Source organism: Oncorhynchus mykiss, chromosome 1 (genome assembly GCF_013265735.2).
Source record: "Oncorhynchus mykiss isolate Arlee chromosome 1, USDA_OmykA_1.1, whole genome shotgun sequence".
Lineage (NCBI taxonomy): Eukaryota > Metazoa > Chordata > Actinopteri > Salmoniformes > Salmonidae > Oncorhynchus > Oncorhynchus mykiss.
Genome location: NC_048565.1, coordinates 58,966,450 through 58,988,353, shown reverse-complemented (window position 1 = coordinate 58,988,353; position 21,904 = coordinate 58,966,450). Strand labels below are relative to the sequence as shown.

The 21,904-nt window shown below is 41.4% G+C and overlaps 1 protein-coding gene across 1 annotated transcript in view; it reads left to right on the top strand.

Annotated features, from left to right (window-relative positions):
• LOC110525690 (inactive tyrosine-protein kinase 7) overlaps positions 1-21,904 on the top strand; it is a 209,750-nt gene that overhangs the window by 145,976 nt on the left and 41,870 nt on the right. The window contains exon 6 of the mRNA XM_036980912.1: positions 17,018-17,148. Within this exon, the coding sequence (XP_036836807.1) occupies positions 17,018-17,148 (131 nt within the window). The remainder of the gene's footprint in view (positions 1-17,017; positions 17,149-21,904) is intronic.

Here is a 21,904-nt window from a genome sequence, read left to right as displayed (position 1 = left end):
GTGGGGTCAGCATGTAACATGGTGCAAGCGCGTGCCTGGTCTGGTCACCATGTAAGGGTTAAAATTACTTATACTTTTTCTTGGTGTTGTAGCCTGTCCTCATTTAACTTTTAGTTCTGCAATTTCAATTCCATCTTCCATAGGTTAAAGTACACCTCGGTTCAAAAGTTTGGGGTCACTTAGAAATGTCCGTGTTTTTGAATGAAATGTCAATTTTTTGGTCCATTAAAAAAACATCAAATTGATCAGAAATACAGTGTAGACATTGTTAATGCTGTAAATGACTATTGTAGCTGGAAACGGCAGATTTTTTTTATGGAATATCTACATAGGTATACAGAGGCCCATTATCAGCAACCATCACTTCTGTGTTCCAATGGCACATTGTGTTAGCTAATACAAGTTTATAATTTTAAAAGGCTAATTGATCTTTAGAAAACCCTTTTGCCATTATGTTAGCACAACTGAAAACTTTTCTGCTGAGTTAAGAAGCAATATGACTTTTATCTCCCTCACCAACTTCAAACATCTGCTATCTGAGCAGCTAACCGATCGCTGCAGCTGTACATAGTCTATCTGTAAATAGCCCACCCAATTTACCTACCTCATCCCCATACTGTTTATATTTATTTACTTTTCTGCTCTTTTGCACACCAGTATCTCTACCTGTACAGTGCCTTGCGAAAGTATTCGGCCCCCTTGAACTTTGCGACCTTTTGCCACATTTCAGGCTTCAAACATAAAGATATAAAACTGTATTTTTTTGTGAAGAATCAACAACAAGTGGGACACAATCATGAAGTGGAACGACATTTATTGGATATTTCAAACTTTTTTAACAAATCAAAAACTGAAAAATTGGGCGTGCAAAATTATTCAGCCCCTTTACTTTCAGTGCAGCAAACTCTCTCCAGAAGTTCAGTGAGGATCTCTGAATGATCCAATGTTGACCTAAATGACTAATGATGATAAATACAATCCACCTGTGTGTAATCAAGTCTCCGTATAAATGCACCTGCACTGTGATAGTCTCAGAGGTCCGTTAAAAGCGCAGAGAGCATCATGAAGAACAAGGAACACACCAGGCAGGTCCGAGATACTGTTGTGAAGAAGTTTAAAGCCGGATTTGGATACAAAAAGATTTCCCAAGCTTTAAACATCCCAAGGAGCACTGTGCAAGCGATAATATTGAAATGGAAGGAGTATCAGACCACTGCAAATCTACCAAGACCTGGCCGTCCCTCTAAACTTTCAGCTCATACAAGGAGAAGACTGATCAGAGATGCAGCCAAGAGGCCCATGATCACTCTGGATGAACTGCAGAGATCTACAGCTGAGGTGGGAGACTCTGTCCATAGGACAACAATCAGTCGTACATTGCACAAATCTGGCCTTTATGGAAGAGTGGCAAGAAGAAAGCCATTTCTTAAAGATATCCATAAAAAGTGTCGTTTAAAGTTTGCCACAAGCCACCTGGGAGACACACCAAACATGTGGAAGAAGGTGCTCTGGTCAGATGAAACCAAAATTGAACTTTTTGGCAACAATGCAAGACGTTATGTTTGGCGTAAAAGCAACACAGATGAACACACCATCCCCACTGTCAAACATGGTGGTGGCAGCATCATGGTTTGGGCCTGCTTTTCTTCAGCAGGGACAGGGAAGATGGTTCAAATTGATGGGAAGATGGATGGAGCCAAATACAGGACCATTCTGGAAGAAAACCTGATGGAGTCTGCAAAAGACCTGAGACTGGGACGGAGATTTGTCTTCCAACAAGACAATGATCCAAAACATAAAGCAGAATCTACAATGGAATGGTTCAAAAATAAACATATCCAGGTGTTAGAATGGCCAAGTCAAAGTCCAGACCTGAATCCAATCGAGAATCTGTGGAAAGAACTGAAAACTGCTGTTCACAAATGCTCTCCATCCAACCTCACTGAGCTTGAGCTGTTTTGCAAGGAGGAATGGGAAAAAATGTCCGTCTCTCGATGTGCAAAACTGATAGAGACATACCCCAAGCGACTTACAGCTGTAATCGCAGCAAAAGGTGGCGCTACAAAGTATTAACTTAAGGGGGCTGAATAATTTTGCACGCCCAATTTTTCAGTTTTTGATTTGTTAAAAAAGTTTGAAATATCCAATAAATGTCGTTCCACTTCATGATTGTGTCCCACTTGTTGTTGATTCTTCACAAAAAAATACAGTTTTATATCTTTATGTTTGAAGCCTGAAATGTGGCAAAAGGTTGCAAAGTTCAAAGGGGCCGAATACTTTTGCAAGGCACTGTACATGACCATCTGATCATTTATCACTCCAGTGTTAATCTGCTAAATTTGTATTATTCGCCTTCCTCCTCATGCCTTTTGCACACAATGTATATAGACTCTCTTTTTTTTCTTTTTTTCTACTGTGTTATTGACTTGTTAATTGTTTACTCCATGTGTAACTCTGTGTTGTCTGTTCACACTGCTATGCTTTATCTTGGCCAGGTCGCAGCCTCTCAACTAGCCTACCTGGTTAAATAAATAAAAAATAAATAAATAAAAAATAAAACTGGCCTTCTTTAGACTAGTTGAGTATCTGGAGCATCAGCATTTGTGGGTTCAATTACAGGCTCAAAACGGCCAGAAACAAAGCACTTTCTTCTGAAACTCGTCAGTCTATTATTTTTCTGTGAAATTAAGGCTATTCCATGCGAGAAATTGGCAAGAAACTGAAGATCTCATACAACGCTGTGTACTACTCCCTTCACAGAACAGCACACACTGGCCCTAACCAGAATAGAAAGAGGTGTGGGAGGCCACAGTGCACAACTGAGCAAGAGGACAATTACATTAGAGTGTCTAGTTTGAGAAACAGACCCCTCACAGATCCTCAACTGGCAGCTTTATTAAATAGTACCTTCAAAACACCAGTCTCAACGTCAACTCCGGGATGCTGGCCTTCTAGGCAGAGTTGCAAAGAAAAAGCCATATCTCAGACTGGCTAATAAAAATAAAAGATTAAGATGGGCAAAATAACACAGACACTGGACAAAGGAAGATTGGAAAAAAGTGTTATGGACAAATCTAAGTTTGAGGTGTTCAGATCACAAAGAGGAACATTTGTGAGACACAGAAAAAATGAGAAGATGCTGAAGGAGTGCTTGACCCTATCTGTCAAGCATGGTGGAGGCAATGTGATGGTCTGGGGTGCTTTGGTGGTGGTAAAGTGGGAGATTTGTACAGGGTAAAAGGGATATTGAAGAAGAAAGGCTATCATTCCATTTTGCAATGCATGCCCACTTATCCAAGATGGCCTAGCAGTCGGATGTGTGTTTTTGTCTTTTCCCGTGTATATATCGTTTCCTTCAAATATATTTTAATCTCACTTTCTATCTATGGACTGAATATACACTCCTGCAACCCGCCTCACCCAATGTGGTACGGATCTGCTATTTTTATACTTTAGAACCAGAACCACCTTCAGAAGCTAGCTAGTTAACTAGCTACTAGCTAATAGTCAGTTAACCACTGCTAGCCGTCCTCGCCGTTAACTCGGACATTAGCTAGCCTCAACCCGGTCAATTCCTGCCAGTCTGCACAGCGCGTTATCAACCCAGAGCATATCGGACTGCTTTTTCTATATCACATCTCCGGATTCCTACTGCAAGCACTGAACCTTTACACCGGATCATCGCAGCTAGCTAGCAGCTATCCGAGTGGCTACTCCTGGCTAACATCTCTGTTCCGAAGCAAGCATTAGTTAGCCTGGAGCTAGCCTCAAGCTAGGCCCATCTCCCAGCTAGCCAAAAACATCCACCAGCCAATTATTGGGCTACAATACCTCTTTTGCCATTTGGCCTGGACCCTTTATTGCCGACACGGAGCCCCGCCGATCCATCACAACTGGTCTGCCGACGTAACTGTCCGAGGTGGTTTCAACAGGCTCTTCCGCTGCAACGTCAATGGATGCCCATCAGCTAGCCTTAGCCCGCTAGCTGTCTGAATCGCCGTGTCTCCAGCTCACCTAGCGTAGCAGCGACTACAGAATTGGCTCCCTGACTCATCTAGTGCTACTTATTGGAACCTATGATCACTCGGCTACACATGACTCTCCCTAATGTCAATATGCCTTGTCTATTGCTGTTTTGGTTAGTGACTATTATCATATTTCACTGTAGAGCCCCTAGCCCTGCCCAATATGCCTTAGATAGCCCTTTTGTTCCACTCCCCAAACATGCAATGACCTCACCTGGCTTAACTGGTGAGTCTTGATACAAAACCGCTCTCATCGTCACTCAATGCCTAGGTTTACCTCCACTGTACTCACATCCTACCATACATGGTCTGTACATTATGCCTTGAATCTAATTTTCCGCGCCCAGAAATCTGCTCCTTTTACTCTCTGTTCTGAACGCACTAGACGACCAGTTCTTATAGCCTTTAGCCGTACCCTTATCCTACTCCTCCTCTGTTCGTCTGGTGATGTAGAGGTTAACCCAGGCCCTGCAGCCCCCAGCACCACTCCCATTCTCCAGGGGCTCTCATTTGTTGACTTCTGTAACTGTAAAAGCCTTGGTTTCATGCATGTTAACATTAGAAGCCTCCTCCCTGCTTTCCACCTGGCTACCCCTACCCCGGCAAACATCTCAGCACCCCCTGCAGCAACTTGCCCAAGCCCCCCACTGCTTCTCCTTCACCCAAATCCAGACAGCTGATGTTCTGAAAGAACTGCAAAATCTGGATCCCTACAAATCAGCTGGGCTAGACAATCTGGACCCTCTCTTTCTAAAATTATCAGCCAAAATTGTTGCAACCCCTATTACTAGGCTGTTCAACCTCTCTTTCGTATCGTCTGAGATCCCCAAAGATTGGAAAGTTGCCGCGGTCATCCCCCTCTTCAAAGGGTTAGACACTCTAGACCCAAACTGTTATAGACCTATATCTATCCTGCCCTGCCTTTCTAAAATCTTCGACAGCCAAGTTAACAAACAGACCCACCGTACCTTCTCCACTATGCAATCTGGTTTCTGAGCTGGTCATGGGTGCACCTCAGCCACGCTCAAGGTCCTAAACGATATCCTAACCGCCATCGATAAGATACAGTACTGTGCAGCCGTCTTCATCGACCTGGCCAAGGCTTTCGACTCTATCAATCATCTCATTCTTATCGGCAGACTCAATAGCCTTGGTGATTCTCTGATCCACCTCTACGCAGACGACACCATTCTGTATAACTCTGGCCCTTCTTTTTATTAGCTTTTAAATGCTAATAAAACTAAATGCATGCTCTTCAACCGATTGTTGCCTGCACCCACCTACACGACTAGCATCACTACTCTGGACAGGTCTGACTTAGTATATGTGGACAACTACAAATACCTAGGTGTCTGGTTAGACTGTAAACTCTCCTTCCAGACTCGCATCGAGCATCTCCAATCCAAAATTAAATCTAGAATCAGCTTCCTATTTCTCAACAAAGCCTCCTTCACTCATGCTGCCAAACATACCCTCGTAAAACTGACTGTTCTACCAATCCTTGACTTCAGCGATGTTATTTACAAAGTAGCCTCCAACACTCTACTCAGCAAACTGGATGTAGTCTATCTCGTTGGCTGGCCCTCACTTCATATTCGTCGCCAAACCCACTGGCTCCAGGTCATCTATAAGTCTTTGTTAGGTAAAGCCCCACCTTATCTCAGTTCACTGGTCACCATAACAACACCCACCTGTAGCACGCGCTCCAGCAGGTATATCTCACTGGTCATCCCCAAAGCCAACACTTCCTTTGGCTGCCTTTCCTTCCAGTTCTCTGCTGCCAATGACTGGAATGAATTGCAAAATCACTGAAGCTGGAGTCTTATATCTCCCTCTCTAACTTTAAGCATCAGCTGTCAGAGCAGCTGACTAATCACTGCACCTTTACACAGCCAATCTGTAAATTTCACACCCAACTACCTCATCCCCATATTGTTATTTATCCTCTTGCTCTTTTGCACCTACTTGCACATCATCATCTGCACATTTATCACTGCAGTGTTAATGCTAGCCAGGTCGCAGTTGTAAATGAGAACTTGTTCTCAACTGGCCTACCTGGTTAAATAAAAGTTAAATAAAGTAAGCCCTGTGGACGGAGCTTAATTGGAGCCTATTTCCTCCTACAACAGGACAATGACCCAAAGCACAGCTCCAAACTATGCTATAATGGAGTGGCCAGCACAGTCAATGGATCTCAACCCTATTAACTTCGACGCTACCCATCCCTTAAGCGGGATAATTGTCATCAGCAACCCCTGAATAGCATAGCGCCTCAGTCAAATAATATTACTAAAAATATTCATATTCATGAAGTGCAATATTGCAAAACACAGCGTAGCCTTTTGTTAATCCACCTGTCGTCTCAGATTTTGAAATGATGCTTTACAGAGAAAGCAATCCAAGCATTTGTGTAAGTTTATCGATTGCAAGACAAAACATTAAGTACAATTAGCATCAGGTAGCTTGGTCACGAAAATCAGAAAAGCAATCAAATTAATTGTTTACCTTTGATGACCTTCGGATGTTTTCACTCACGAGACTCCCAGTTACACAACAAATGTTCATTTTGTTCCATAAAGATTATTTTTATATCCAAAATACCTCCGTTTGTTTGGCGCATTATGTTCAGAAATCCACAGGAAAGAGCGGTCACGACAACGCAGACAAATTCCAAATTATACCCGTAATGTCCAAAGAAACATGTCAAATGTCTTTTATAATCAATCCTCAGGTTGTTTTTAAAATATATACATGACACCTGCCTCTGATTGAGAACCATACTAGGCCGAAACATAGAAATCCCCAAATCATAGAAAATCAAACATAGACTGCCCACCCAACTCACGACCTGACCATACTAAATAAATACAAAACAAAGGAAATAAAGGTCAGAACGTGACACTATCATCTGTCAATTATATGCATATTCTAGCATCTGGTCCTGAGAAATAGGCCGTTTACTTTGAGAACATTATTTTTCCAAACATAAAAATAGTGCCCCCTAGCTTCAAGAGGTTAAGCTGTTTTGGGAGCAGCTTGACCGTATGGTACGTAAAAGTGCCCATAAAACTTGTGGGAGTTGCTTCAGGAAGCATGGGGTGAAATCTCTTCAGATTACCTTGACAAATTGACAACTAGAATGACGGAGGTCTGCAAGGCTGTAATTGCTGCAAATGGAGGATTCTTTGACGAAAGCAGTTTGAAGGACACAATTATTATTTCAATTAAAAATCATAATTTATAACCTTGTCAACGTCTTTACTACAATTCCTATTAATTTTGCAACTAATTTCATGTATGTTTTCATAGAAAACAAGGACATTTCTAAGTGACCCCAAACGGTAGTGTAGATGTCTCCTAATAACTTGCCACATGGCTCTAGCTCTATGAATGTAGCCTTTGATGACTCGTGATTGGACGACAACAACAACAAGCTACATGCACCACTCTTGTGAAAAGCAAGAGCAGCAGCAGCATAAATTATACAATTTTCACTCTCCGCGTGGGAAGTGCGATGAATTGTGAATTGTAATTGTGAATTCCAGTGGTGGAAAAAGTACCCAATTTTTATACTTGTGTGAAAGTAAAGATGATGTCGGTCTGTGACTATAATTAAATGTGAAGTCTGTTATTTTATCAAATCAATTCTCTATGTGTAATTATTATTACGTGATTAAACTAATCATGTCAACTTTAATTAATTAACTAGGAAGTCGGGGCACCACGGGAAAATGTTTATAGAGTCTCTATTTCCCGAATCAACTCTACAGCTATTTTCATATCTTATCGATTAGTCTTCTATTAATGTGTCATTATTACCTCATCAGTTCTCATTACTGAACGTCGCAAACCCTTGGATATCTGCACGAACCCTAGTCTCCAAAATGAATCAGCGATATACAAATTGGCCTAATTTTTTATTTACTGACTAAGTAAACAAATCACAGAAATACATAAACAAACAATATAGTTATTGGTTACTAACACAATGCATTGATAAGTCCCTAGTGGGCTAAACCAGTATGATGGCTTGGTAGACAATGGAAGGGGTGATAATGGAAGGGGTGGGGACAGATAAAAAGCGGGAATGACAAAATGGATTCACTACACACAGTCGATAATTATAGTCATTGAAATGCAAATCCTTTGCACATGAACGGCCGCTCATTCGGAAATAATTGGAATGTATATATTTACGCCCGTATGTTGTCGTTGTCTTCTCTGTTGGAATCGCCAGTCCGTCTGCTGGAGAGTCAGTTCATCAGAGAGTCTATGGTTAACGTCCCCAGAAGTTACAATGTCTTTCGGAGTTGTTGCTTTCTCTGCTGCTCTGGATAGTGTCTGTTGTTATGGATACGCCAGGCGTACAGATGGTTGTTGCATAGAATGGATGCTTCCGCGGTTGTCGGTATTCTCGTACTAGATTTACGTAATTTCCAGCTGCAGACTAGTAATTCTAAGTCTAGGGTTTGCTCATATTCTGTAGTGATCGATAGTCTCAGAGTTTCACAATTTCCAGCCGGGTAGCCAACACTACACGCTGTCTGGTCTCCTGGGTCTATACAATTGTAGTTCTTAACCATTTCAACATGTAGCGTCAGCTCCATATTTTCTGTTCTGATGGCCCATAGAATTGTAGCCGTTCCAAAGTGGGGACTCGATACCGGCGTTCTCTGACTTAATGTACATTTTGTAGGAAGTGGGTTTTATACTGTGGAAGAAGGGGCGGTTCTATAACGCCTAATGTGATGTCCGTGCCCACGGGGGTGTGACCACTGACTAGTAAACTGTATATGAAAATCCATGCTCTCATCTTTTCACAAATAGTTTAATATGTAATCATATATTTTACACAACCATCAGATGTAAACCCCATAATTGGAAGGTGTACACAACCAGAGATACAGTAATGTGGGTCTCCTCTCTTTCATGAGGTCACCAAATGAAACAACTTTGACAGGATTGTTCTTTAAATACCCCTGGACCATTCCCACATTCTCAAAAATATAAATATTGCTTAATTATTCAAACTTTTGATTGTCCAAGTGTCTCTCTGTGTTCTACAGTTTACATTCCAAACTCGAACATTACAGAGCATAGAGGCATCGTATTTTACGACCACCATAAAACAGCCGACTTCCCGCTCTCCCCCTCTTCGAGAGAGATAGCACACTGTAGAGCGAACCCACTGTAACTGTCACACCCTGACCTTAGAGAGCCTTTTTTTGGTTTGGTCAGGGTGTGATTTGGGTGGACATTCTATGTCCTTTATTTCTATGATTTGTGTTTCTATGTGTTTTCCGGGTATGGTTCTCAATCAGGGACAGCTGTCTATCGTTGTCTCTGATTGGGAATCATACTTAGGTAGCCCTTTTTCCCTCCTTTCGGGGTGGGTAGTTAACTTTGTTAGTGGCACTTAGCCCTGTAAGCTTCTCGTTCGTTCGTTCGTTCGTTCGTTCGTTGTTTTGTTGGTGACATTTTAAAATAAAAGTAGATGTACTCTCACCACGCTGCACTTTGGTCCACTTCTTTTGACGGCCGTGACAGAACTACCCACCACCAAAGGACCAAACAGCGTGGTAAAGAGGACTCCTGGACATGGGAGGAGATCCTGGACGGAAAGGGACCCTGGACGCAGGCTGGGGAGCTAAGGCGGAGCGGCGGCGATATGAGGAGGCAAGTCAGCGAATTACTTGTGGTGTCTCGAGTGAGCATTCACAGGCTGGTGTGCTCTGTGCCAGCGTCCCGCATTTGCCGGGTGGAAGTGGGCATCTAGCCAGAACGGGTTGTGCCAGCTCTGCTCTCAAGACCGCCAGTGCGCCTTCACGGCCCAGTGTATCCGATGCCCACCCACGCACCAGGCCTCCTGTGTGTCTCCCCAGCCTGGTGAGTCCTGTGCCTGCGCCCAGGAAGAAGCCTCCAGTGATGATCCATGGCACGAAGCCTCCAGTGATGATCCATGGCACGAAGCCTCCAGTGATGATCCATGGCACGAAGCCTCCAGTGATGATCCATGGCACGAAGCCTCCAGTGAGGAATCATGGCACGAAGCCTCCAATGAGGAGTCATGACACGAAGCCTCCAACGACGTCCTCCAGTCCGAAGCCTCCAGCGACGTCCTCCAGTCCGGAGCCTCCAGCGACGTCCTCCAGTCCGGAGCCTCCAGCGACGTCCTCCAGTCCGGAGCCTCCAGCGACGTCCTCCAGTCCGGAGCCTCCAGCGACGTCCTCCCGTCCGGAGCCTCCAGCGACGTCCTCCAGTCCGGAGCCTCCAGCGACGTCCTCCAGTCCGGAGCCTCCAGCGACGGCCTCCAGTCCGGAGCCTCCAACGAGGGTGCCCTCCTTTCGGGGTGGGTAGTTAACTTTGTTTGTGGCACTTAGCCCTGGAAGCTTCACGGTTGTTTCTTTCGTTTGTTGTTTTGTTGGCAACATTTTTAAATAAAAGTAAATGTACGCTCACCACGCTGCACTTTGGTCCACTTCTTTTGACGGCCGTGACAGTAACCTGATCCTTCATATCGTCACAGGAGAGTTATGACAATACCTTAATAGAAAATTACTCAAGTAAAAGTGAATGTCACCCAGTAAAATACTACTTGAGTAAAAGTAAATAGGTATTTGGTTTTAAATGTAATTAAGTATCAAAAGTAAATGTAATTGCTAAAATGTACTTAAGTATCAAAAGTAAAAGTGTAAATATCAATAATTCCTTATATAAAGCAAACCAGACTGCATTATTTTCTTGTTTTTTATTTACAGATAGCCAGGGGCATGCTCTAACACTCAGACATAATTTACAAATGAAACGTGTGTTTAGTGAGTCCGCCAGATCAGGAGCAGTGGGGATGACCAGGGATGTTCTCTTGATAAGCGTGTGAATTAGACCATTTTCCTGTCCTGCTAAGCATTCAAAATGTAACGAGTACTTTTGGGTGTCAGGGAAAATGTATGGAGTAAAAAGTACATAATTTTCTTTAGGAATGTAGTAAAGTAAAAGTTGTCAAATATAAATAGTAAAGTGCAAAAAACTACTTAAGTAGTACTTTCAAGTATTTTTTTACTTAAGTACTTTACACCACTGGTGAATTTACATGAAATGTTATGTTTTTTTCTTATTATTTTTATGGGGGGGAAATGTCTGTTTAAACGTCATGAATAATTGTCCATTTGTCACATCCCTAACATATATATATATATATATATATATATATATATACACACGTCAGCTCAGACATATCCAGAGAGGCCCAGCTCAAGAGATCCATCAGCAGCAGATTTTTATTTATAATAGAATCGTATTGCATTGAACTGAATTGCTTTGACTCGTTCTCTAATCATACCGAATTTCACCGATTGGTTTCAAACTAAAATGAACTGTATCATTCCTGTATCGTATCGATGCCCATGTATCTAGATATGTATTGAATAGTCTTGAAAGGGAAAGACGCCCATCCCTACCATTTATGTGTTGTATAGTTTTGTGTTTTTTGGCACTTGCCTCTGTTTGGGAGTAATTCATAAGGTGATGGGTCAGGTCATAGTTTCGGTTAGGTTTAACGGTAGACACAGTGAGATGATGTAGATACATGAAGTAAACAGGAACAGTTCAGAAGGCTAAACTTCTACACTTATTTGGTCCGGTAGCCACCACGTTGAAGCAGCGTGACGTGCACATGCGTAGATAATCTTGTTTGACTGTGAGAGAGAAAGGTCTTGTATCATGTTCATCTCAATGGGAGCGTTCAAGTGGATCACTTTTGCCAAGTCGGTGACCAACAATTGATGGCCTTTCAAAGTGTTGCATTCTGGGATAAACATTTTCCTACTTGCCACTGAGCTTATAAATTAACTTGCGACAGCATCTAGAAACATGACAGACTGGATGAATATAAAAAATGTATTATCTTCCACTGTGTGATGAAGAAAAATCAGCCTCTAAGACTATTACTTGAATAATTAAATGTAGGTTTTGTGTACAAAGGTGATGACTAGTGTCTTATTTGGAATTTTCTTATTTTACTTCTCTATGGGACCATCTATGGGAATTGTCTTACTGTCCCAGACTTAAACTGCAATACCGAAAGTGCCGTATGGGTACAGTGGAAAGCGTGCTTCTAGACCGGAACCTTGGGGCCTGGGACTTGCGCCCATTGTCGACTGCATGAACTTTACAAAAATCATGTGATCAAAGGTCATGACTGCAAGTTTCTGCAGTTGCTCTTCGCCAACTTCATCTTGCAGCCATCAACCGGCATTGCGGAGGCTCTATTGTCAACCAATCATTAGTTGGTTTTTTTGACCCACACGTGACCCAAGACATGACCAAAACAGGAACCAATTTACCACGATGTATTTGTGTACAGTGGATGGATATACACAAATGTGATATTTGAGTCTCTCTCTCACTTATTGATTGTACAATGTACACATATTATATTATGATTTCAGTTTGAATGTGTAAAATGGGGGTGTGATACATGTTAATTTCGGCATCATAATGAAAACCTTTTTAGAAACAATGGCAACACTGACATGTTGATCTTGGCCTTGCTGTTGGAAAACCACATTGGTGTCCCGACTTTCCGCTGTCGCAGATGCACCTCCCCCGATTTCACTCCTTGACTTTCTTCTGCAGTCGGTTGATTTAACCATACCATTCAAACACACCCAATATCTGTGGTTCTGATTTGATTTGGAGTCTACCTTTTTAATTATAAAGTACATTTCAATGTGACCCGCCAGATTTAGAAGCTTAAACCACATTAGAAAAAAAAGTTTGAAAACCACATTCAATATTTGCACTAAAACTGAACATAATTCGGGATGTTTTTTTATTTTTTATTTATTTCAGTTCGTTTTGGAGTCAGAGATAGTTGCAGTGTACTTTTACGTTTTCATAATTTATCAGACGCTCTTAGCCAGAGCGACTTAGTTAGTGCATTCATCTTAAGATGGCTTGGTGGAACAACCACATATTTCAGTCATACTAAGTACATTGTTCCTCAGTGAAGTAGCTATCAGCAGTCAGAGCTAGTAAGGGGGGAGTTAAGTGTTAGTTCACAAAAGGCTTTTTTGGGGGTGGGGGGTGCTGTGAGATTATTTAAAGTACTATTTGAAGAGGTGTGGTTTCAGATGTTTTCGGAAGATGGGCAGGGACTCTGCTTTCCTAGTTTCAGGAGGAATCTGGTTCCACCGTTGGGGTGCCAGGACAGAGAAGAGCTTTGACTAGTCTGAATGGGAGGTGCCCTCCCTTAGGGGTGGGAGGGCCAAGAGACCAGGGGTGGCAGAATGGTCTGTTGATATAGTTGTCTCTTAGAATAGTTGTAGTTTTTCAAACGTGTTTGTATATAATTTTATTTGAGTTTGCTAAAAAAAAAAAGTTATAATCTTTGTTACTTTTTTTATATCCAATTGGTAGTTACAGTCTTGTCCCAATCGCTGCAACCCTGTCAAGCCACACTGCGTCTTGACACACTGATCGCTTAACCCAGAAGCCAGCCGCACCAATGTGTCGGAGGAAACACTGCTCAACTGGCGACCGGCCGGCAACAGGAGTCGCTAGAGCGATGCAGTGCCTTAATTAAACCACTGCGCCACTCGGGTGGCCCCGCTAAATATTATTTTGTTATGATTAATTTTCCTTTACTATAATAACCCTGGCACGCACACACACAGCTTATATGTTCAGCTGTGTTTGTCCTGTACACACATCTCTTGCTGTCTTCAATGAAGTGAACAGGGATCTCAGGCTGCGGTGTCTTAGAGCAGCCTAAGGGGTTTGTGTTTGTGGGTATCTGGGTTTATTGATCTCTTCTGGGGTAATATCTGGGGAGCACTTCTTTCTTGTAGGGGTTTTGACTGCTGGCCTTGTACCTGGATGGTAGACACAGCTGAAGGGGATATATGTGAATAATATTTGACGTTCATTTGATTCAGATGCTTGAAACCAAGGAGAACCTGGAATCTCACTGGATTTTCAAGGTTGTTTAGAGTTGAGAAAAAACTAGGATTTTAGCCTCATGGGCGAGATCATTGGTGTACCAAAATAAAAGCTACCAAAATAGAAGGGTTTGTTCAAAGCTGCTGAAAAGTGTGTGTGTGCATGCGTGTATGATTGTGTGCCTGTCTGTGTAGACATGGTGTGTTATCAGAGAGTAGAGATGGGGGTTTTTAAATAATTTCACTATTTAAATTATTTTTTGGTTGAATATCCAGCAAAGAAGACAAATAAGAGCTCTCCAGTAGGTGTACCAAAACATTCAAATGCCATTTTCTCAAAAGTGAAGTTACAAGTTTATCAACTTTCAAAGCAGAATGACTTTCCCATTGTTCCTCAAATGCAGTGTATAATATACCACTTTGTAGCTCTGTGTCTCTGCTTTTATCCAATGTCAAAAAAACACTGGATAAAAGCAGCTACACCTACATAAGACAGAATCAAGGTGGTCGGTCACATGTGGGAACTCCTTCAAGAGCATTCCAGGTGAAGCTGGTTGAGAGAATGCCAAGAGTGTGCAAAGCTGTCATCAAGGCAAAGGGTGGCTGCTTTGAAGAATCTCAAATATAAAATATATTTTGATTTGTTTGATACTTTTTGGATTTACTATATGTTTCTATGTGTGTTAATTCATAGTTAAGTTGTCTTCACTATTATTCTACACTAAAGAAAATAGTAAAAATAAAGAAAAACCCTTGACTGAGTAAGTGTGTCCAAACTTTTGACTGGTACTGCTGCGCGAGGGGGAGAGGCGGGTACTTTATCCGAAGGGGGTGGTATGTGTGAGATGGGAGCGAGCTAAGAAGTGAGCAGATGGAGGAAGAGCAAGCCAGCTGTATTTAGCTTGGCTGATTGAGGCCATAGGTTTCTCCCCAAACCTATTCAGATAAAACAACAGCCTACCTGTTGATGGCTCGTTGTCGCTTACTCCTTCTCATTTCCTTCTATCCTTCTCAATTCCTTAATTTTCTTCCATCTTGCATTGCATTAGTGAACTCTCACTTGACTTGCTACACATTGAGCCTCTTTGCCGCTTTTATTGGCCAACATAAACAACAAGCTACACACGTGAAGGCTAACGTTCGGCTACCAGTCTTTATGTGGGGCTGGACCGTGTACATCATATACTGAACACAAAAAGAAATGCAACATGCAACAATTTCAATAATTTTACTGATTTAACATTTCATGTAAGGAATTAAGTAAATTGAAATAAATACATTAGGTCCTAATCTATGGATTTCACGTGACTGGGCAGGGGTGGGCAGCCATGCTGGGCAGCCATGTTTGGGCAGTTAAGGGCATAGCCCACCCACTTGGGAACCAGGCCCACCCACTGGGGAGCCAGGCCCAGCCAATCAAAATATGTTTTTCCCCACAAAAGGGCTTTATGACAGACAGAAATACTCCTCAGTTTCATCAGCTGTCCGGACGGCTGGTCTCAGACGATCCGCCAGTGAAATGGCAAACACACAATCGACACACATGCACCAGTACGATAAACAGAGAGAAGGCGGAGAACTTGCTCACTGTATGGATCCTGGCTGCACTTCACTAAACGAGCGGGAGATTACCACCTCGCAAGTTAGTGCTGTGGATACAAGCAGTATGCGGGGCAGTAAGCCAAACACCGGTAAAAGATGCTTGGGAGAGACAGTGGTAGGAGCATTCACTTTCCCACGGAACGAGCAGCGTAAACAATGTCAGAGTCCTTCCGGGTTGGAGTTAAGATCAGAATGAATGGTGGATTGCCATGCACATCCCTATCAAAGAGATCGGGAGCTGGGTGATTACTTTTTTTAGGTTACAAACAGTGTTGAAAATAGTCCCTACTTTTGTATCATTTTCCCAAGTTTACATCAATTAAGTAATACTCTAATGTACTCTAAACGAACAAAAACGTATATAATATAAAGGCTTAATATAGGCAATTCATAAAGCATGCATAAGCACAACATAAATGCTTCACAAATAATTTATATGCAAGTCATACTACATACATGTAGTATGTGGGACCTAAACATTTTATCTATGTGTATTACATGGCACTAGCCTTGGCGATAGCATTTCTTTCTCACTGCACATTTCACTTCCTTTAAAGCTACATTTTGGTATTTAAAAAAAAAAACTAATATTCAAGAATCAATGGCTATATATCATTCATTTAAAAGTTTAAAAACAGATACATCAATCTTAGGCTGTAGCTTTAAATGGCAGTCCGTCTAGTAGCTAGCCAGTGAAACCTAGTATCATATTGCTATGAGGGAAGAATAGATAATGGTGTGCCAGTCTGTCTTGCTCTCTGTGTTGTTATTGGATGTGAAGCTCCTTAGCTGTCAGACTTTGAGCTGACAAAAGGTCAGACAGTTAAGAGTCTTTATCCTCTCCATCACACACACCGATACTCCTCTTTCCCTACCAGGGGCCAGAAAAGGGGCATGGCGTACACAGGGCCCGATAGAATAGACACATACCCTTTTCACACTGAGCTGAGCCAGGCTGTTGGCCTGGTTACGAATCCACCACAGCTGGAACCCTGCTGGAAAGGACCATTTGAAAAGAAAATATCCAAGCCTGCAAAGCCAACACAGTATGGTTCAGGTCGGCATGGTAGTGTGAAAAGGGTATTACCCTGAGTGCATACTGTAAAATCACCTATTCAAAATATGTCTTTGCATAGCTAAACCTGTTCTATTAAAGGAAAACTCCACCCAAAAACGATATTTTGGTATTTGTTTCATTAGTCCATTGTTGACATAGTCCCAAATGTTTTGCTTGTCAGCAGTTTTCAAGATATGTAACTTTCAAAATACAGAAATCATCCCTGTATGATGCATTTTGGGACAATTTTGGGGTGAAATGTTCCTTTAATGTACGTACATTCTTCAGTTTCTACATTCGTACTCTGGTTTGGTTGAGAGTATCAGCAAGTGAATGGCAGTATTGATGTTCATCTGAGTACTACCTGTGTCCCCTCTCCTCTCCTCTCTCCATAGAGTGATCCTGTACACTAACGGCACCCTGCTAATCACCCAGGTGAAGCCCAGAAACACTGGCTCCTACAGGTGTGTGGGTAGAGGGCCCCGGGGCCCCGACGTCACGCTGGAGGCCTCCCTCCTCATAGCAGGTACTACACTAACATACACACAGATACACACACATGCAGACGTAAACACACACACACCTGATTGAATGTGTGGAATGGAGGATATATGGCAGTGTTGAAGCAGCAGCTATACTTCCTGGGATCCACACAAAAACATAAAACACGACAAGCAACAAAACACCAATACACTGATAGAATCAAATCAATCAATTAAATGTTTTATTTGTGACATGCTTCGTAAACAACAGTTGTAGACTAACAGTGAAATGCTAACTTACGACCCGTAACAATGCAGAGTTGAAGATAAATGTTTTTTTTATTATTTTTTTATTATAATAGCTCAAGGAATAATTATGCAGTGAGTAATGAATAACACAAACGATTAAAAATAACATGGCTACTGTGCCTTTTCAGAAAGTATTTCATACCCACATTTTGTTGTGTTACAGCCTGAATATATACATATATTTTTTTATGCTTACCTTCTACACACAATACCCCATAATGACAAAGTGAAAACATGTTTTTAGAAATGTTTACAAATGTATTGAAAATTAAATACAGAAATATCTCATTTACATAATTAATCACACCCCTTTGTAGCAGCACCTTTGGCAGCGACTACAGCTGTAAGTCTTTCTGGGTAAGGCTCTAAGAGCACACCTGGATTGTGCAACATTTGCCCATTTTTACTTTTCAAAGTTCTTCAAGCTCAGTTAAATTGGTTGTTGATCCTTGCTAGACAAGCATTTTCAGGTCTTGCCATAGAAGTCTAAGCTGTAACTCGGCCACTCAGGAATATTCACTGTCTTCTTGGTATGCAACTCCAGTGTAGATTTGGTCTTGTTTTTTAGGTTATTGTCCTGCTGAATGGTGAATTCATCTCCCAGTGTCTGGTAGAAAGCAGACTGAACCAGGTTTTCCTCTAGGATCTTTCCTGTGCTTAGCTCCATTCCGTTTCTTTTTTTATTCTACAAAAACTCCCCAGCCCTTAACGATTACAAGCATACCTCTAACATGATGCAGCCACCACTATGCTTGAAGTGGGACCCAGTAATGTGTTGTATTGCATTTGCCCCAAACATAACTCTTTGTATTCAGGACAAAACATTTATTGCTTAGCCACATTTTTTGCAGTATTACTTTAGTGCTTTTTTGCAAACAGGATGCATGTTTTGTAATATTTGTATTCTGTACAGGCGTTCATCCTTTTCCCTCTGTCAATTAGGTTAGTATTGTGGGTTAACTACAATGTTGTTGATCCATCCTCAGTTTTCTCCAATCACAGCCATTAAACTCTGTAAGTTTTTTAAAGTCACCATTGGCCTCATGGTGAAATCCCTGAGCGGTTTGTTTCCTTCCTCTCTGGCAACAGAGTTAAGAAGAATGCCTAAGGCCTCCCGTGTGGCGCATCGCAGTGCTAGCTGTGCCACTAGAGATTCTGGGTTCGAGTCCAAGCTCTGTCGCAGCTGGCCGCGACCGGGAGGCCCATTGGGCGGCGCACAATTGGCCCAGCGTCGTCCGGGTTAGGGGAGGGTTTGGCCGGCAGGGATATCCGTGTTTCCTCCAACACATTGGTGCAGCTGGCTTCTGGGTTGGATGGGCATTGTGTCAAGAAGCAGTGTGGCTTGGTTGGGTTGTGCTTCGGAGGACGCCTCTCCAGAGTCCGTATGGCAGTTGCAGCAATGAGACAAGACTGTAACTACTACCAATTGGATACCACGAAATTGGGGAGAAAAAAGGGGTGAAAAAAAGAAGAAGAATGTATCTTTGTAGTGACCAGGGGTGTAGTAGTGCTGCCGGAGAGCGGATGAGCGGCGTTCCCTCATATTTTTCAATTTGAGAATAAACAGAGCTGGTAAAACTATTTCAGGGAAATTAATTTGGATACATTCTAAATGAATTCTATTTAATTACAACATGTTCATAAAACTCCACGGACCCTCTCTTGTGCAGTGGAACTCAGAATGATATTTGACCACTTGGTTACAGTGCCACCATTCTGACGAGGACACCCACAACCAGAGTGGCCACGGCAAAGCCCAAGGAGCCTGACCCTCTGTGGAAGTTGCTGTTGCCCTGCTTGGGATGTTTAGCTTGTAATGGCTATTGGTTGAATATATCCAAGTTGGAGGTAATAATGCATTTAGGTTCTAGTTTATTGAGATGCATTACACCACACCAAAAGCTTGATTTTATTGCTGTTTTTAAATGAATTTCCTTCAATTCTGCGTTGTAATGATTTTATTTTCACTACTTGGGCAATTGATTTGATGATTTAATCTATGCAAATGAATTATATGAATTGATAGTTTACCTCCGTTAAAACATTTTTTATTCTGTAATAAGGTATATTGTAACCATGTGTTCAAGCTAATCAAATCAACGTTTATTTATTATACATAGTGTAAGCTAAAACAATACATTGAAATGCCTACTCGCAACTAAAGCTCTCCTCGCATACAGTGCTATATTTATTTGTATTTACATTAGGCTATAGCCTACAACTAGCTATACCACGTAGACTTACACTTATTAGGCTTTTTCCTTAAGTGGCCTAATAGCAGAACTATCATTCAGCTATCCTTCAACTTCTATTTCATCATTGCGTGATCTTGGTGTTTGTTGTCCATTCAGAACCACGAAGAGTGCTCCAATCGTTTAAAATAACACTCATCAAGATTCGTTTGCCTACGCCTGATAGTCCTACTTATTATTATTGTTATCATTACAAATAGAAGACGATCACTTCTCACAGTGGTGCTCGTTTAGTCAAGTTAGATCAAAGCTGAATCAATGTCTCGCAAGATGACATAACGATTCATTTGTATTTTACAGAACAGAACAGAATATAATAGCAGAGTAGGACTATAACAATCATTTTACACCAAAAACATCTGCTCATTTTAGGATGGTCAGCTGAAGCTGAATAGTCCCCAAAAAAAGGGTCATGCGCCAACACTCAACAGAGCCCGCCACTATTCAGGATGTATGCTTTGACTGAAACAAAATAAAAGGCTAATCGTTTTTTGCATTTTTTTAACATTTGCTCTAATCCGCTCAAAAAATAATAATTCAATAAGATAGAAATGCATTGGCTTTTTCCATGACACTGATTTGAGATCAATCAAATGATTGGCATGCAGATGCAGTTTCACCAGTAAAACGTGAGTAATTATCATTCACTGACATTGACAGTGATGATGGTCTATTTTGAAATGAGGTATGTCTAACTTGGTGTTTGAGGGTATCATTGTTGAGTGGTCCCCTGCAGCGTACCATCGCAAATATGTGATTGGAAAAGTAGCAACAGAACGTATGATGCCGCAAACACGTCTAAACAGCGTCGTTGTCTGAAAAGCATCTAAACAGTGTTTTGTACTGATTGGAAATAAAGGACTTCACAACTTTATTCCTCAAGTTCACCTTTTATTGTAAAAAATAAATGCGAACTTCATCATCCAAGCATCACAGGGAACACATCCACAGCCAAACTCATTCCATAAACCAGTCTAAATAACAGGTTGCGCTGAAACGGAAAATAACCACCCACAAACAAGAGGGGGAAAACAGGCTACCTAAGTATGGTTCTCAATCAGAGACAACGATTGACAGCTGCCTCTGATTGGGAACCATACCAGGCCAAACATATAGAAATATAAACACAAGAACAAAACATAGAATGCCCACCCCAACTCACGCCCTGACCAACCTAAAATAGAAACATACAAAAGGAACTAAGGTCAGGACGTGACAACATCTTTGGTGAGTACATGGGAAAATGTAATATTGTTTAGAAAAGAGATGCGTGTAAGCTAAGCTAACAGCAGCTACATTCTTTACATTCTTTTAACTAAGTCCGAAAAATATTAACTTAGTTTAGCCACTTTTCAACATATTACAAATCTTTGATGTACTTGTTACAGTGTATACAAGAACCGGAGCACATTACTTAAGTCGTTTACAGTTTTTGACAAATCACAAATAAGATCAAATTTCATCACCTCACAGATCATCACCTCAAATACAAGCCTACTGCCTAGCCTAACTGTAGTGTGAAAGCTAAACAGGGTTGGCAGATTTTGGTGAAACTATTTTAGGAAGGTTTGTGGGTGGGTTTGTTTAATTTGTGGGAGATTTCAAGTCCATGAGGGGTAGGAATGGGGAAAGGTATCCTGGGGGGATATGATGCAGGAAATAGTACTGTTATTATCAATAAATATGGGGCAAACACAGAGGATGTCTGCAAGCTAAATCAAAATAAAACCCCTGGAAAGGGGGCTCTGAGCTGACAACCCTGAGTAACGATATTTACAATCTAAGTCAGTCGAGTGAACCATCCCTTCACCTCGTTTTGTTATAACATCTTTGGTCTAACAGATGTTTATGTGACAACCAGAATGCATTGTATGATGTCATCAAACATGGCGCCACACATACAGTATCTGTCATTTCGTTTAGCATTAGCTCATCATAATCAGTACAATCTTCAAAAAGTATTTTACACACATCATATACAATCTATACAAGAAACAGGTTGCATGATTTGTACCCAGTACTTGAAAACATGTGAATAAAACAGTAAATACATTATGCTCCATACATACATACTGTAAATACATACAGTACCAGTCAAAAGTTTGAACACACTCATTCCAGGATTTTTCTTTATTTTTACTATTTTCGATATTGTACAATAATAGTGAAGACGTCACAACAATGAAATAACATATATGGAATCATGTAGTAACCAAAAAAGTGTTAAACAAATCAAAAT